At 33.2% G+C, this 18,585-nt stretch overlaps 1 protein-coding gene across 2 annotated transcripts in view; it reads right to left on the minus strand.

Annotated features, from left to right (window-relative positions):
- Positions 1–18,585, minus strand: part of LOC120770427 (pneumococcal serine-rich repeat protein-like) — a 70,114-nt gene that overhangs the window by 989 nt on the left and 50,540 nt on the right. Inside the window, exons 3-8 of one of the 2 annotated variants that reach the window (XM_040097879.1) lie at positions 4,057–4,178; positions 3,289–3,373; positions 3,144–3,222; positions 1,630–1,798; positions 1,402–1,560; positions 1,037–1,205 (exon numbers count right to left, since the gene is read on the minus strand). In XM_040097879.1, coding sequence (XP_039953813.1) covers positions 1,037–1,205; positions 1,402–1,560; positions 1,630–1,798; positions 3,144–3,222; positions 3,289–3,373; positions 4,057–4,178 — 783 coding nt within the window. Of the gene's footprint in view, positions 1–1,036; positions 1,215–1,401; positions 1,561–1,629; positions 1,799–3,143; positions 3,223–3,288; positions 3,374–4,056; positions 4,179–18,585 lie in introns of both variants that reach the window. The other variant, XM_040097878.1, reaches the window with a different exon arrangement.

The raw sequence follows: 18,585 nt of genomic DNA on the forward strand, positions 1-18,585 counted from the left end.
ATAAATATTCAGGTTATGTGGAAAAACTCTGTATACAAGAGTTATAGATCTTTTCATTAACTAAAACATTGCCAAATAAGTTTTTTCTATAGCACTCGTAGTTTTCATGGAAATCGAGATAAACCGTTTCTAACCCCAAAAAGTTCGACCACTTTCTTTACCCGGTCACAGATCGCACATAAATTATTTTACTTTCATATTTGTTAAAAAATACACCTTATCCAATTAGTTCTATCTAACATGGTTTTATATAGATTTTTTTTATAATTTTCATTTTCCAATTGTACTACGATTTCTGATTTGATTTTGATCAAACTTCAGTCGAGCCAAAAAAGTTGTACAACAATACAACCAAAAATCAACCAGTCCGAGTACAAATTTTTCAATTTGAAGTGCGCCAGGAGCTTAAATGCAATAACTTACATTTTAAGCTTAAATTTTTTAGAAATAAAGTACAAAAATTGTTTAGGTTACGATTTTTTATTTTAATTTCTAACCATTTTTAAATTCGAAGTGTGCTAGAAACTGAAACACAATTAGATATATTTTATCCTAATCTTTTTTTTAGAAAAAATATAAAAAAAATTGAGGTTATGTTTTTACATTAATATTCAAGTTAGCAAAACCATTTCTTGCGCATCTTGAAAGACACAGATTTGTTATAAAATATTTATTTTGTATAAAAAATCTCAAAATTCAGGCAAAACAAAAATTATAGAAAGAAAAGCTATTGGAGAGTTCAAATTTATGTTTTGAAAGAAATGTTCTTTGTTGTACGAAATACCACTGATTTATTTTTCTTTAATACACTGATATATTTCGGACCAGAAATGAGTACAATTGTAAAAGTCGATCGCATATCAAACCCGTTTTCATCTAAGTTTTAAATAAGTAAGTTTAGTATGCAAATCCACGGCACACTAGATTTCTGTCATTTCATCTATTCATTAGTGATTCACGCACGCTGTGCGGTGAACTGCGTAGTCTAATAGCTAAACGCCACAGCAGACCCCCCATAACAAACCCGCATATTTACCTCGCCAAACCGAAATCGGCAATCTTGACAACATTATTGTCGCCCACCAGCACATTACGCGCTGCCAAGTCTCTGTGAATGTAATTCTGTTGCTCCAAATAAGCCATACCGGCGGCAATTTGCGCTGCCATATCAATGAGTATCGCCATCTTTAGACTGCGTCCCTTGCCTGCAAGTACTATAAATTATTTTCGACTGCACATTACAAGCTTCATGTAACGCAATGACAAACTACAAACTAATGCATACAAATACATGGGCGTATAAATATTTATATGTACATATGTATGTATGTATGTATATGAGAATGCATAGCTGAACAGCAAGAATAAATTGTTAATTGTATAGAATGAACGGCAACGCACCTTGCAGGTACTCTAACAGTGAGCCGTGCTTCATCAACTCGGTGATGATGTAAATCGGCTCCTCCACGGTGCAAACAGCATAGAGCTGTATGAGTTTTGTGTGACGCAGCTTCTTCATTATTTGAGCTTCGGCCAAAAAGTCTTTTGGATCCATTGTGCCTAAATTGGAAAATAATAAATGTGAATTAATAAAAGACTCTAGCATGCACATGACATTTGTGGACTTACCTGATTTCAGCGTTTTAATCGCCACCGGTGTGGTATTGTTCCACAAGCCTTCCCATACCTCGCCGAACTGGCCGGAGCCCAACTTACGTACAAATTTAAGCGAAGTTCTGTCGATTTCCCATTGATCGCGTGTTCGATGCGATAGACCCTCGGTAACGGGTTTCTCAATCTGCATGCGGAAATGAAATAAAGAACACGATTAAATGACATTCGTATGTTAGATGTTATGTTGGACTGTGAGTAGGCGTGTTATGTACATTGGCTGGTGTGTAACGGTACATTTAGCTGCTTTTGACAGACAATTACATATATTTTTGTGTATGTATGTACATGTTACTTATGCGTTATGTTATAGATGGGTGGAGGGACAGACTAAAGCATTGAAAATTTTGTATATAAATGATCACTATGACGATTTGAGTTGATTTGGTGATAGCCGTCGATCTCTCTGTATAGTTGCAAGCTAGTCCCTTAATTTTTGAGATATGGATCTGAAACTTTGCGCACATCTACTTCCTTCGCTCAATTTCCACCATTCAACTTCCTTGATGTTATTTTACTTTTAGATAATCTAACATCATAAATGCTTTAATCTGCTCCCTTTATTGTTTTTGTTTTTTGTAGAGTACTTGTATGTGGATAAAACGAAATGCTGTGAATGACTGACCAATAAAATCGCCAATAAGAAACTTCTGCTTCAAATAAATATGTAATGTGGTGAAGATGGAATCTGCTCCCTAAAAATGCTCAACGCAGTACAATTCTTTGGAACCAAATATGCGACGATTATGTGAGTAGGTGATGCAACAACGAGAAGACGCATTTTAAAGAGGACGACAACACAAATAAACACAACAACACCAATATATTTATGTATGGTAAAAAAGGTGAAGAAAGCAAACACTTGAATTCATTACAAGCCATGAGGGCGTGAATGCAATTTTCTTTTTTTTTTGACACTAATTGAATGTCACAACACAGGCAGCTAGGTGACAGCGGAATTGTGGGTGACTGCTGCTGACTGGTGATTGGTGGGTGGCGTTTGGCATGTGTGTATGTGTGTGTGGTTGGTGTTTTAGTTAGAACAAACTCCTACCTCGAAAATACCCGCAAATTGGTTTGCCTATTTTTTTTTTAATATTTTTTTTTGGCAATTTTAAATGTGAATTGTTTTAAGTTGTTAGTTAAATATTTTTCCAAGTAGTATTTAGTATGCAAAAAAAATTATACAATTATTTTGGAGCGTATTGTAAAAGTAGAAAGACAAAAAAGATAAATAAAATTGTAATAAAGAAAATCATACAATCCAAAAAAATGAAGGCAAGGGTATGAGACGATGTTAGTTGCTCGTAAGACAATACGAAGTAGAAACATAAACAAACACGATGTATGCTCGGTAAGTAAATGTGAATGTCTGATGCGAAAAAACAATATTTAAGTTCTAAACTAAATGTGTGATAATGAATTCTGTGAATGTGGTTGTTGAAATTGGTAAATTTCAATGAAGTACTGACCTGTACGCACGGCTTGCAGAGGTTGACACACAAACCATCGGAATCCTTGGAATAATGCTCAACAAGTTCCTGTAGGGTTCTGTAGGAGACAAGGAAAATTAATATTTTTCCAAAAAAAATCGAAAGAGCTTTTGCGTTGACTCACCTGAAGGTTGTGCGACGCGCAATGAAAAAGCCACCCTCATCTAGTTGTCGTATACGGTAATGTTTCACTGTGTCGCCATCACGTACTGCGCAAAGTGAAGTGGAAATTATATTTTTTTATTATTCATGCAATCTCAATTAGAAAAAAATTTAAAAAAAACGAACGCAATTTTTTTCAATTTTATACGCAATTGAATTTTTGATTTTAATGTTTTTAAGTAAATTGCTTTGTTATTAAACTTTTTTTGTAATTTTTTATTTGTTTCTTTTTGATTTCTATTTTTTTTATTTTTGTATCTACATTTTTTTGTTATTAAACTTTTTACACTTTTTAAATTTTTTGGTTTGTACTTTTATTTATGTTCCTGTTTTTCGTATTTTTATTTATTGTTTTTATTTTTAATTCTGGTTTTTTATTTTTATATTATGTTTTTTAATTTAATTTTTTTTTTATTTTATTTTTTTTTTTATTTTTATTTTGTTTTTGTATCTAATTTTTAATTTTTATTTTTAATTTTATTTTGTTTTGTACATTTATTCAAGTACTTATTTTTTTTTTTTAATTTTAGTACTTTTATTTATGGTTTTTTTTGTGCATTTTTATTTATGTTTTTATTATTTAGTTTAATTATATTTTTAACTCATTTTTTTAATTTAATTTTTTAGTTTTGTATTTAATTTCTTTTTTTTGTTTTAATTTTTATATTTTTTTAATTTATTTTTTATTTTAATTTAATTTTTTCCCCCCATTTCCTATAGCATTACTCACCCGACAGCGAATAGTCATTGTGACGACTCTCCGAGTCGCGTATCAAATATGCTCCATGTTCGTTTTCTGGCAGTAATAGTTTCTTCTCAGCCTCAATTCGTTTTATCTTGCGGAAGTACCAACTGTAAAGATAGCAAAACGAAATAAAATGTAATAAGCCATTAAATATCATTGCTCATGAGAAGAGGAGTTTGCCGCTTAATCGCAGACAAGGAAATATAGTATACCATATGCTACATATGAGTTGTAAGTGATCAAAAGCCGTACGCAATCGTTGAAAATCAGAAAATACCAAAAATTAGAAAAACTATAATAAAACAAAAAGGCCGTTAGATAAGCTACCGAACGCCGCATTGTGATGCAATAGGTCATGAGTGAAGAGAGCGCCAGCGGCAGGTAGCGAGTCAGTTGGCGTGGATGATGGTCAAGTCTGGGGCAATAAAACGTGTTAATAGCTTTGTTGTGACGGCGTTAATGAAGCATGGCAGTAAAAGGCCGGCAATAATGACGTAATTTCGCGTGAGAAAAGCATGTGAAAACTCAATTTTTGCAGCAGCAATAGCGTTTCGAATTATAAGTGTGGTCTCGATATGAAAAATATTGCCTTCATACACATAATTCAGAAAACTGCAAAGTATTATAAAACATAAACAAAGTGTATTTCCTTTTTAAAGTGTTGCTGTAGGCAGTGTGGCTTTGGAAGTATGTAAGTGATGGAACTGCCATAAAGAGTTTCATGAAAGCTTTGTTGTATACACTTTAATTATAATTTTACCTTTATTTTAGATCTTATGAATGTTCACTTTAACACTGTTACTGTTAATAAGAATAATGGAACTATATTTGAAACCCCCATAAAAAGTTTCACGAAAGCTTGGACGTAATTATAAGCTTTAAATAGAAACCTAAAAGACTATAGATATGTGCCCTCTACGTGTGCTTTATATTTCATGAGTAAGTCAAATGTTCCTATATTTGTGTAAGTTTCAAAACTTCCCAAAGTTTTCATCAATTTTTTATGATGGTCAAAATGAAAGATTTTCTAACTTCGAAGTCGCAAATTACTGGACTTCTTTTTAAACCTAAATTAATTAATTTTTAAACTGAAAACTGTATGTGAATTAAGTATGATACGTATTTAAAGCTTTCACTGAGCTTTTGTAAATTAAGTTTCATGAGTATTTAAAGCTTCCAATGAGCTTTTGTAATAGTGAAAATCAAAGCTATTATTAGTGTCAAACATTTAACGTATGAGATTTTCAAGCAAAAAGTTATGTTTCTACATATTTTTTAATAAATTTACGAACAGCAAGTTAATACTTGACTTATGACGAAAGTCTTTTTACACACCTTCTAACCTCAAAAATCTTAAATTTCATAAAATAAAATAGTTTTCTTTCAAACATTCTCTAGATATAACTCTTACCTTGATAGAGTTTATTGAACATTTTACTTTTAAATATTAGTAATTATTTTCTAAGCATATTGTAGAATATGTTTATTAGGGAGAGTTCTAGAAAATCCTTACAGGTGTGTGTTTAAAGCAATTAAAGCTGTTTAATTAGTACAAAATAGCTTTAAATACGATTAAGCATGCTACTTTGAATGTTTATACTGAGTAATAGCAGGGAAATGTATAAACAATCTGTGTGAAATGCATTTTTCTGTTAAATTATTTATTATGAGAAATAATACAAAGTAGTTAATTTGCTGTTTTGCCGATTTCATACAATTATTAATTTCCCCGGCAGTTTGGTATCGAAAACTTGAGTTTAATAATTTTTTATCTTTTATACGCTATAAATGAAAACAAAAAGTCACAACACAGCGTATTCAATGAATTTATTGACTCAATGATTATAATCATAATAATTATTATCTCATTAATCACATGATCAGTAGACATGATGTCATGTGCAAGCAGTTGACGCTAAACTATATTTAGGAGGGCTTGAATGATTATTATTAGCGGAATTTCAAGAACCGTGTTCTAATGTTTTTGCATATACCTTGTGAGTCAGATAAATAGGTACGATTTTTTCTGATCATTTGGTATTAAATGTTAAATATAACTGAGTTGTAAATAATTTTTATATGAGACTGTAGCGCATAAGTTCAAAAAAGTGGAAAGTGTTGACAGAAGCAAGCAACTTTACTTTTACTGGGTGCCAGGCCACAAAGGCATCGAGGACAATGAAATAGTGGACGAGATGACCAAGAATGGTGTATGGCTAACAACCAAAAAGTGATGAACATTGTACATGTACATGTACATACATATACACATATGATCAGCGTGCCAAGCTCAGTCGATTTAACCAGGTCCGTTTATCGGTCTGTATATCATATATATGCGAACTAGTCCCTGCTTTTAAGATATATATTTGAAATTTTGCATACAACCTTTCCTCCTCAAGAAACTGCTTATTTGTCGAAACCGTAGATATAACTTATAGCTTCCATAGAAACTGAACGGTCAAAACCTAGTTCTTGAGGGGAAAACATTTTTTATTTTACAACACATATTGACGAATTTTGGAAAACTCATTAACATCAAACCAACAAATTAATTTGTAGAAAACAATAACAATAATAAAAATCGTTTGTGCATTGCAAAAAAAGAATACACACTTGCAATGATTTGCACAATTTTCCTGACCCATAAAATGAGCGTAACTGCAAAGGTTCAAAGCAACCTTTGAATTAAATCAGATAATAAAGCAACAACAGCATTTAATACATTACAGACGATCAAAATGCTTTGTCATTACGTTAACATTGACCTTAATATGAAAATCTTCAAAAAGTACGGCAATATTTTTGTTATATATTTTTTCCTTTTTTTCAATACATTTCTGCTACTTTTGATCGATTTTGTTTGTGTTGCTTTGCCAGCGGCCAAAACAAACTGTTGCGAACAATTGCGCTGATAAATGGAAAAGCACACAAGAGCGCTTCGGCTGAATTATGCACAATAAGATGTCGAATCAATATTTATTTATGTAAGTAGTGCAGTGTTAGAGCAAATAAATGTGCGTGAAACGCCAAATTACAACGCTAACACACACATGCATCATGTATGCGCACCTGAGTGCCGAAGCAAGTGATGCGAGCGCCTATGAAAGGGCTTTCGGTAAAAAATGAAGTAAATTATGAATGTCATGATTGGCGTGCTGCCAGCCAGAAAAAAGCAACAACAACAGCAAATAGTCGAAGCAAAAATGAAATAATAAATATTAGAGGCGCTCTAAGGCAACAAGACAGGGGGCAGCATTTGTGCGAAGTACAGTAACACCGGTAGCTAGACATGGCAGTTATGGTGGCAACAGTTAATTTCTTATTTTTATTGTTAATAAATTTTATTAGACATTAATTGGCAGCGCAAATTGCCGAGTGTCAATAAATGAACAAAATAATAAAACAAAAACAGCACTAAACAAATATAAAACATAAAAAATTAACTGACTAAGCGCCTAGAATAAACATATAACAGATTTTTATATACACACATAAGTATATATATTTTTCTATGTTATATACTAAAGTATATAGTGGTGAATTAACGAATTCTATTGCATGCACAGCTTCGTGCGCGTCTGTCATCTCCGCGCCGTCGCTAATAACAAGTTAAACAGTTATCAATTGTTAGGCATCGGCGTTAAGTTGATGAGCGAAACGGTGCCAGTCGGTGTTGACTCTTTAGCCACAGTCACACAGCGACGACAGCCAGTTTTATTAGCCCTGTAAGCGGCATTTTTAGGTATTCTGCGCGCACACGAGCGGCTAAATTGATTTAAGCCATTAGACAGCATTTACATTTGCTTGAAAATTTGTTGCTTTTTATATGTATATATGTATTTTTATATACGTATTATCAAGAACATGCTATAATCTAACTGATGCAGTAAGCATTTTTTGATATTAAAATTTTTTTATGGTAGAAATTCATCTCAAATAAGGCATTTGCATATGAAAAGTAAAAGTTTCACTTTTTTCTGGCAATCTAATTAATCGGAAAGTTGTTTTTTTTTTCAAAGAAAGTTGTGTGAGATTTATTTATTTAATTTTTCTCTATTTATTTTTTCATTTGGTACAGCACTAAAAAGGGCATACGTGCGCACATACACACCTATACATAGAAATGTCCATATGGACAAATAAGTCGCTAAGAAGACTTTCACTTAAATGCATTCGTAAATATTATACATACATATGTATCTACATACATAGTTATACATATATACATAGATTATGTACATATATGAAATTTGAAATATTTGGAATTTCGTTTGCAGCGCTTGCAGCAGCTGCTTGAGTATTAAGCAAATAATTATCAAACTCATATGCGCAAAATAAGATATTATGAAATAAATATTTGTAGTTGTATGTGTGCAGTCAAGGTTTAAAAAAACTGCTTTTATATTAATTAAAATATTTTATAATATTTCGTAAAGTCATACACTTAAGTAATGAGACGTTAGTTAACGTTTTCGAATATAATATTTCAATTTTTATTATCGTCGTGTGGCAGCACGCTTTATGCGAAATATTTAATGATTGCTAACACATTCTCAATTTATAGAATGACAACTATTTTTTACTTAGAAATTATTTTTACATTAAAATGCAATTTATTTTAACCTCTAAATCGAACAAATTAGACATTTTTCTGGAAATTAATTGTTTTAAACAAAAAAAATTTCAACACATTAATTTTTCAGCAATTTAAACTCAAGAATTTAAACTTTTTAAACATCAAAAACAAGAATTTAAATTTTCTAAACATTAAAAACTAATTGAAAAAATTAACAAAAAAAATTATTTTTCTTTTAACAAAACAAAAAAAATAATTTTAACATTGTTTTTTTAACTAAACAAAAATTTTTATTTTTTCAACAATTTAAACACAAGAATTTAAACGTTTTAAACTTTAAAAAACTAATTAAAGAAATGATGTAGGGACATATAAGAAAAAAATTTTCTAAAAAGTTTTTTTTTTTTCTGAAAAAAGACTTTATATTTTGAAACACAACAAATTAAATGCATTCGTTAATATTATGTATACATTTTAAACAAAAAATAGTATTTTTTTAATCAAATTTTTAAATAAAAATTTAATTTTTAAATTAAAAAAAATGGTTTATGAAATTCTAGAGCTTTAAAAATTAGTACATAAATATTATATGTGTTTGTGTTTTGATATATTTTTGATGGCCACTCTATTCTGATTTATAATTTTTTATCTACTATACCTTATATATAAAACGTAGTATTTTTTTTTCAAAAATTTGGATTAATTATACAGTTTTACATAATATCTATTTATTTCAATCACAAATTTTTTTTTTTTTTGCAAAACTAGCAATGTGGCAACTCCTTTATTACAATTCGAAATTTCGACAATCCAGCAAAATTATTTTTGGAAATTTGAGTGGCGAAACGTTCTCTTACGGACCTTGATATGGCGGTATAAAATATAATAGAAATAAATTGATCCTTCCACTGTGATCTAAGGTCCATTTTGGCCTCATCTATATTACACGTAGTTAAAAAAGTCCAGCACTCTTGTAGAATTCCAGGAACCTGATGGGCGCTATTGAGGCAATGTGAGGATTATAGACATATTGCAGAAAGTGTTGCCTACATTTCGGCGGATTTGTTAAAATAGCTATCCGGCATTAAAAATAATTCTACAGAGCGTATAAATATAGTTTAAAAATTAGCCAAAGACGCGCCAATAAAGAAAGAAAAGAACAATGATATAAAATGTTACAAACAATTATTTTTCTTCTTGGAATAAATCATGAACCATAGTGATGATATTTATATAATATGAAACACAGTTAATTCAAAGTTTAAGGAATAATGAAAAGGATCGAAGTATGCCTGTTGGCTCATCACTAGCTTTAATTGTAACCGTGCTATAGTGCAACAAGTGGTTTTTGTTCCGCACAATTTAATTGGAACGCAAGTTTGTAGCTTTTTTATTACACACTCCACTTAAACTGATTATTCAAATGTACCCCATGCCTTTTAGTTGCCACTTTTAATAGCTTTGGACATTGCAGAGGAGCAAAAGCCAAAAACAAATTTTTTTGCAGTCATTTAATTTTACACCACTTTTAATCGAGATCTATTTATAAACGAGGCAAATTCTCGAGAAATTCACGTTTACAAATGGTTATAGTCAGTCTCGCAGCTGACAGGCGCTTCCCAGAGGAGCTAAATGCGCTTGCAACAACATCGCTGAAATGCTCGCTAAGTTTGCAACATTCATAAGCATCAAATGAGCTTTGTACTTTCGAATGTCTGATATATGCACATATGTACATGTATATGCATGTGTGTGTGTGTGTGTATTTATGGCGCAGCATTCATTAATTAGTTCTTGACCACAAGCGTGTTTAGGCGCGTGGAGTGTGGGGGTAAGTACAAAAAACAAAAAGAAACAAGAAAAAAGTTAACTTCGGATGCACTGAAGCTATTATACCCTTCACAGTACATTTTTATAACTTAAATGGGTATAATGAAATTTTCATTTTAATTTTGATCGAACAGTTTGTATGGCAGCTACCTGATATAGTAGTCCGATATGAATAATTTCTGCGGAGATTATACAATTGCCTTCGGCAATAAGCTATGTATAGTTTCAGAAAGATATCTTATCAAATAAAGAAGTTTTCCGTACAAGGACTAGATTTTGATGATTCAGTTTGTATGTCAGCTGTATGCTATAATGGTTCGATATCGGCGGTTCCAACAAATGAGTAGTGGCTTGGGAAGAAAATGATGTGTGCAAAGTTTCAGATTGATATCTCAAAAACTAAGGCACCAAGTTGCGTATATTCAGAGAGACAGACGGTCATGGCCACATCGACTCAAATCGCCATGCTGATCATTTATATATATATTTTATAGAGCCTCCGATGTTTCCATCTACGTGCCATACTTAAGATACCCTGTGCAGGGTATAAAAAAGAAAATGTTGCAAAATGACCAAATGTTGTGAGTTGTTGTAGCACTTTGCTGCATGATGTGTTCCATTAAGGCGTTGCAACTTTTAATGCCTTGTGGGTCTTGCAATTCACACGCACGCAAACACACCACCATACAACGTATGTGTGTGTGTGTGTTTATGGCTGCATTGCAATGAGTGGCAAGTACGTCGGCGCACAGCCAACATCCTGTCATTTTAATTTGCACTTTTCTTTTGCGCTCACAAGCAGCAAACACACACCGGCCTACAAACAAACACGTATTTAATGCTTAGTAAGTATTTATGTATGTACGTATGCATGTGTGCGTTCATAAAAGCTTACACCTCCTTTCTGGTCGACATGTGGCATGTCTAAATACAATAACGCCAGCAATGTGTACATATTGTGCCTTGCAACCTGCACATTCCGCATGCATGCCAGCTGACGTAGAGGCAACAGCAACAACAACAACAACAGCAGCCAGTCTTCTTGACGCTGCAACACTCGAACTTTATGCAGTCACATATGTTGTTTTTCTGTTTATGTATGTGTGTGTGCCTGTGCATTCTTGGCTGTCGTCCATGCACATCTTCATTGCCGCAATGCACGATGTAACATATGAAGACATATGTACTACGTATTGTTGCAACAAAGCTCTCACGCCTTACTGCTTAGCAATGTAGCAATGCTTGTGTCTCTACAGCCGGCGTTAGTGCGGCAAATCTAAGCGAAAGACAACAAAAAATGGATGAAAAATCTTAATAAACTTCCCAGCTAAGCGAAATTCCACGGAGGAGTGTCTCCGCCGTCAGCTGCGCATACTTGCAACGTTTGTTTGCTTTGACTTGTGCGAGCGCATTTCAGTTTTCCCAAGAATTTCCTGTTTCACTTTTTCACAATTCCACTTCAAGCCGCGCATTTAAGTGTGAGAGTGTGTGTGTGAGGTTTCTTTGCTTTGTGACTTGGTTGAAGACGCCAAAAGTATGCGATAGCTGGCGCCAGCGCCATTCTGACCGGACTTTAAACATGCCAACCCTTCCGGCGATTTCCTCTAGTTACACACAATAAAAAAACCGTTCAATTGCCTTCTTCTGCCAACTCTCGCACCCACTAAACCCACTAAAAATGTGTGACTGCACGGGCTAGTAGTTCTGCCTCTGCAAGTTTACTTCTCTCCTGTAGAAACAAGCACCACACAAGCCATATATTTCTTTCATATGGATATACATATATATATAATTTCCTCTTGTATCGCGCGCATTCCCCACGAGACCTGGCACCACATCACTGCGCTGCTGATGTGCCCTATTTGGCGTGTGAAACTTTAATAGAAACTCATCATTCTGTGTCTTCACCAACACATATAACCGCTAGCTAGTGTCTAACTATATATCCGTACTATATGCCTGCACATATACATAAAGCTCACATCTATATGCATATGATATTTGACACTTATTTCACTTCCTTTGGCAAGCTGCGGACCCTAAGTTGTATCGGTTATGTAAGCGTGTATTTTTCACATCATTCACTCTTTTACGAGTATAACTAGAACGATGGAGTATCTAAAGACTTGGCGCTGTTTTTATTCAAAGATTTTTTTGGTGATTATAATGTATGTGCGCCCTTTCACATCACCATCTCATTAATGCAGCTCCAGGAAATGAGTAGAATTTTTTTTATTAAAAAAATATATAAAATTAAAGAATTTTTTCAACGAATAAGCCTTGGCAGCATATACCTCATTTTTACTAAAGGTATACCGGGTTTTCCAATAATAAAATATAATCGTTCTCCAATTGCTACTTTTCGTGCGCTTTTGCCATTTTATGCTCGTAACAATCGTCCACCTGTGCTCACTAATCGTTGATTTGTTGAAATTTCCAGCGTACATTTTCTTTACATAACGATCACATGCCAATAAGACAAAGCACCTCTCGAAGTAATGAAAATATTGTTGCCGTTCAAGCAAGCGTTGCTGAATACTGCAATTTGTCGATTCCAAGACATTCTCAAGCATTAGGACTGTCTCAAACCACAACCAGACCGATTTTGAGAAAGATTTTGGATTTGAGTCCATAGAAAATTGTGTCACTCAAGAACTAGAGCCATTGGACCATGGCTGATTTTTGCCTTAGAACAACTTGAACACCATAATGATGTTTTTAAAAATGTCATCTGCTTCGATAAGGCTCACTTTCATCTGAGCGGTGCGGTAAATAAACAAAACTATCGATTCTGGGGCGAAGAAAATCTTCGAATTGTTCATGAACAGCCTTACATTTACCTAAATTACCAATTGGTAAGTTTTTTAGTCTGGTGGAATCATCGGTGCGTAATTCCTTCGGCCTACAAGAAGTTGTGATTTAACTCCATTAGACTACTTCTTGTAGGGTTCTTTAAAGTCGTTGGTCTTTGACAATAAAGCAGACTTTCCTCAACTTTTAGAAGAACACTATGTATTTTTTTCCCTTCTCTTTTTGTCTAAGGAAGAAAAGTAACTTCGCCAGGACGTGAGAGCTACATACATATATCCTTTTATACTCCTATCTACTAAATATCACATTTCTCTTTTCAGCGAACACTATCTCCGAAAATAGCTCAGCTCTCCAGGTAGCCAACTAACGCCACTCAAAGAGTTATTTTTATCGATTTCAATCAGGATGTGGCACACAACAAACTACAAATCAAATCATATCAATCACACTTCGCCGCTAATATCCGTTTGTAAACAAGCAGCATAAACAGTGATGCACACACATAGATATATACATGCATGTATGAATTTAAGCCTGCACAAATAGACGATTGGCCGCTGCATTCACACTTACATGCGAACACATGTCGCTGCATTTGGTCTTACAAGCGGCAATTTGGTTGCTCAGACATTGTAGTTGGCTATCGTGGTCGTCGCCAGTTGATTGATTTGCGGTTAGATGCTAAATTGTGGTAGCATCATACTTTGAGCATGCATGTTACTTAAAAAAGAAACAACAAAACCAACATGTTTTTCCAATAAAAGCGGTGTGTTGCAGTAATTATTCACAATTATCGCCACTACACGAGCAGCGGAGGTGCATTGACCAGTTTTATGTGCGGCTATTTTTAGAGCTTTTAAAAATAGCTAGCTGATAGCCAGCAAATTGCAGACCAACTAGAAAATTGCATGTTTTTTTTAATTTCAAATAAAAGTAGAAATTGTCGAAGAGATTGGAAAAAATGAGAAAATCGACAGGGGATGATGTGACTATACATGTATGTATGTATGTATGTATTTGAGTATTAACGTATATAGCATGTATATATATATACTTATAAGTATGTACATTCGTTACATATGCACATATGTAAGTTCGTTTGGTGCCAAGCAGAATAGAAAAATTAGCTTGAAATTAATTTTATATTCAACCGAATCGGTAAGGAAAGTCAGTGAAGTGAAAAGTTGGATTTTTTTATTAGAAAATGATTAAGAGTAGAGTTTTCGTTTCAGTTTCACTTTACAGTTAAGAATAAGAGAAATACGTAAATTGGATTGTTTTTTGTAATTCAGGTTGCCACATGATGTGTAGTTTGTAATGTAATCCTCTCAACTTCAACATTTACTAGAAAATATATAATTTGGATGAAAAGATTTGTTTATTATTTAATCACAAAAGAGAAAAAAGGTTGCCATATTTTACATAAGTATTTTTTTATTAAAGAAGATTTAAAATAATTTAGAGAAAACATAGTTTTAGCAAAATAATTTATAAATAAGGTTGCCACTTGTTTGATATTTTGATTTTATTATTTCAAATATATTTGTTGACCAACCAAGAAGATTCAACATAATTTAAAAAAAAAATATTTTTAAACAGAATAATTTTTAAAGTAACGTTGCCACATGTTATCTATTTTGATTTTATTATTTCAAATATTTTTTTAAGCAAATCAAGAAGTTTAAAAATAATTGATAGAAGAAAAAAATTTTAAGGAATAATTTATAAAGTAAGGTTGCCACATGTTATCCATTTCGATTTTATTACTTATTTATGAAAATTAAGCTGACAGCTATATACACAAATTTTATTAACAGCAGATTTAAAAAAATTTAACTTTTTTGTCATTAATTTAGGTTGCCACATGCATGTACTGCGAGTGCTTACGACTATTGATAATTTATTAAATAAAATCTCAACACTATATAAATTAATGTAAAGAAAAAAATATTTTGTCTTTAATTATTAACAAAAATTTTTTTTTAACAAAATATAAATTTTTAAATAAAAGGTTTTTTTTCAATTCAGGATACAAAGATACAAGTTGTATTATAAATTTTGAGTTATTGCTGTTTTTGAAATTAAGAATTAAATTGAAAGTTAAGTCAAAAAATTAAACTACATACATGATATTAAAAATAAATACAATTATTTCATTTCACCAGGAATTTTTTTTTTATGAACTTAGATTGCCTTATATTTCATATTTTGGTGTATGTATAAATGTGACAATTTTTAAAATATAAATGATGGTGAATTAATCCACAAGAGCGAAAATAAATAAATAATATTTTTATAACAAAAAATTTTTTTTTTTATTTTGGTTGCCATAAGCTTTGTAGGGACCACCATTTTTTTCCAAACAAATTCTAAAAATCTCAATAATCAAAGCTGGCTTTTATGCTAAAACTTTCACCATGCATAAATTCAGGTCATAAATTGAGTATATTATACTTAAATAAATATTTCTTCAAAAATATTTTGTTATTCTATTTCCAATCTGCGACAAACATCCTTTCAATAAGAAGCAATAAAAGCGCTTGCTACTGCAGAGAACCACTAAGCTCAGCAATAAAATTCCAAGCTCACTAAAATAAAACGCAGCAGCCAATGCGGAGTTAAAACACAAAAAAAAATTAAAAAAATAATAAAAAAAAATCATAAAGCCGCACATCCGCAGAATTCGCGTACACTAGCATAGCAGATACATATATATGTAGTACATACAGCAACGATTGCAACTCTAAACTACGAGCATGTGTTTGCCCAAAGCGCGTCCAAGCCAAGCAATGAGCACGCTGCTGTAGCTGTGGCGTCAGTCTGCCTGTCAGCCTTTGTTAGGCGCTACGACCAAACGCTCAAATTGGCAGGAAGGTATTTTGTTGCAGCCACGGCTTAGCGACTAACAGGCCGACACAATCACATGATGTTGGCTAGCCTCCTCAGCCGCAGCCGGCGAGCAAGCGCACGACGCGCTGTGTACCAGCCAAACTAACCAACATTTGCGGCCAACATTTAAACTATTTATAGTTGCCTGCCAAATGTGGTTTTCTAAAAATATAACTCGCAACTTGTCGATTTGCCAGTTTCTAGCCATTTTTTTCGCTGCTAATGTTGCTGTTGTTTTATTTTAGTTTGTAATTTTATCGCTGTGCCTATGACTTTACGCAGTCGGTCGTTGCGCATGCGCATAGAGCTTCTAAACCAACCAACGAAGTGACCATAATGCAACTAATACGCGAGTGCACAAGCACACACACAAATATATATGTGAGTGAATATGTGTGGCGCATGTACAAAGCCACTTTGTGCGCAGAGTTATGGGCTCGCGTTGCTCGGCATGCTATGCATAGCAGTAGCCGCGCTGCTGACACACGAGAATGCAATTTAATTGTAATTGGTAGATACAAAATGCGCTTGTGCCCAATGGACCACGCATAAATTTCTGCCCATGCCACACGCACACACACATACACTCTCACATTATATGCGCATAAATGTTGATAGAAAACAGTCATACGTTCGTACATTCCTTGTGTATTTGCTGTCTCTGTGCGGCCTGAGGGAGCTGCGGTTTAAAAATAGTCGTTGGAGATGGCTTGAAGAGCATATAAATTGCTTGGCTGCGCCGCTTGCAACTAAAGCTTGCTAATTATGGTGCAAAAAAGGCAATTACACACATCCTTTTGCGAATTATACACGATAATTGCTCGTATATGACTGCATAGATGCTTATGGCTTATTAGGAATAAGAACACCAAAGTATACGAGGCAAGCACAAATGTTGCCGACACATCTAGGCTTCAAACTGACATTTGTGCATGGGTATTAAGTTGTGCAGCGAGCGAGATTCAATTTGCCGTGAGATGACAAATAGAATTGGCTGTCAAATAATTGTAGTATAATTATTTTACAATTTATTTGATGTATAATTTATATTACCAAATTAAATATTTAATATTGGCACAAGTAATGCGCCAAATATTGAAAAAGACCCGTCAATAAAGGATCGACACACATCATCTCTTCGACGATTTCAAAGCCGCTTTTGACAGCACGAAAAGGAGCTGCCTTTATGCGGCGATGTCTGAATTTGGTATCCGCGCAAAACTAATAAGGGTTGAACAGACGTTGAACAATACCAAAAGGTCGGTCAGGATAGAGAAGGACCTCTCTGAGCCGTTCGATAGCAAACGAGATTTCAGACAAGGTGACTCCCTAACATGCAACTTCTGCTGGAGAAAATAATTCGAGCTGCAGATCTGAATCGAGAAGATACAATCTTCTATAAGAGTGTACAGCTGCTAGCGTACGCCGATGAGTAATTGAGAAGAAAAGTCCTCTCTCGACTACGCTGACTAGGCCACGCCGTTCGAATGGATGAAAACAGCAGGAAACACAGTTAATGTCATCTGGATAGCTGGTCATATAGGAATAGGCAGATGAACTGGACCCCTAAACTGGACGACAGGCCATCGTGGTTTGAAGCAGTGGACCCTGGAGGAACACCTCAGGTCTTGGAGCACAAGCAACACCGGGCATAACACAAAGTTACTTTGGGGAAGCGTTGATGATGCACAGACTGGAGCTTAGTAACATTCGTAACTGGCCTAAGTGCGACCGCTTGTGATCTGGCGACTATGCGCCGTGCACAAAATGAAAAAAAGATCCCACTACTACGAAATAAAAGGTTGATAAATTAAAAAAAAAAAAAAAACGGTTTGAAACGTATTTTAAAATCTATAAACAGTAGACCTCTTACCCTTTTAACCTGAAATTTTGACGCTATATTAAGCCAAAATAAGAAGAAAAAAAAATATTTTTAATATAAAATACAGTGTGCTTGGACATAAGAAGGTAAGTTTACAAAAAATTTCTTGAAAGAAAAAAAGTTTCTACACAAATTTTTGTTTTGTCTTTTGAATATTATTTACCCTGGTCTAATAAGCAATGATTTCCAAAAATATTATGTTTCGTATTTCAAAGTCATTCTGTAACAATTCTGGCAAAGCAATAACCTAAAATGTTTGCTAATTATAAATATACATACATATAACATTATGTTGTTGTTTAACATTTCAACTTTTCTCCAATCTTTTAAAAATAATTTACGGCAAAACTCTACAATTTAATAATATTGAAAATTGCACATTTTTTAATTTTCAATATTTTTTTTTCAATTTTTCAGATGTTCAAATATTGCTCACTTTTGTTAATTCAAAAAAATAATAATAATAATGATGACGACAACACTCAAATCAATTGCATTGGGAAAATAATTTTGCATATTTTTT

This window comes from Bactrocera tryoni, chromosome 3 (assembly GCF_016617805.1).
Source record: "Bactrocera tryoni isolate S06 chromosome 3, CSIRO_BtryS06_freeze2, whole genome shotgun sequence".
Taxonomy (NCBI): Eukaryota; Metazoa; Arthropoda; class Insecta; order Diptera; family Tephritidae; genus Bactrocera; species Bactrocera tryoni.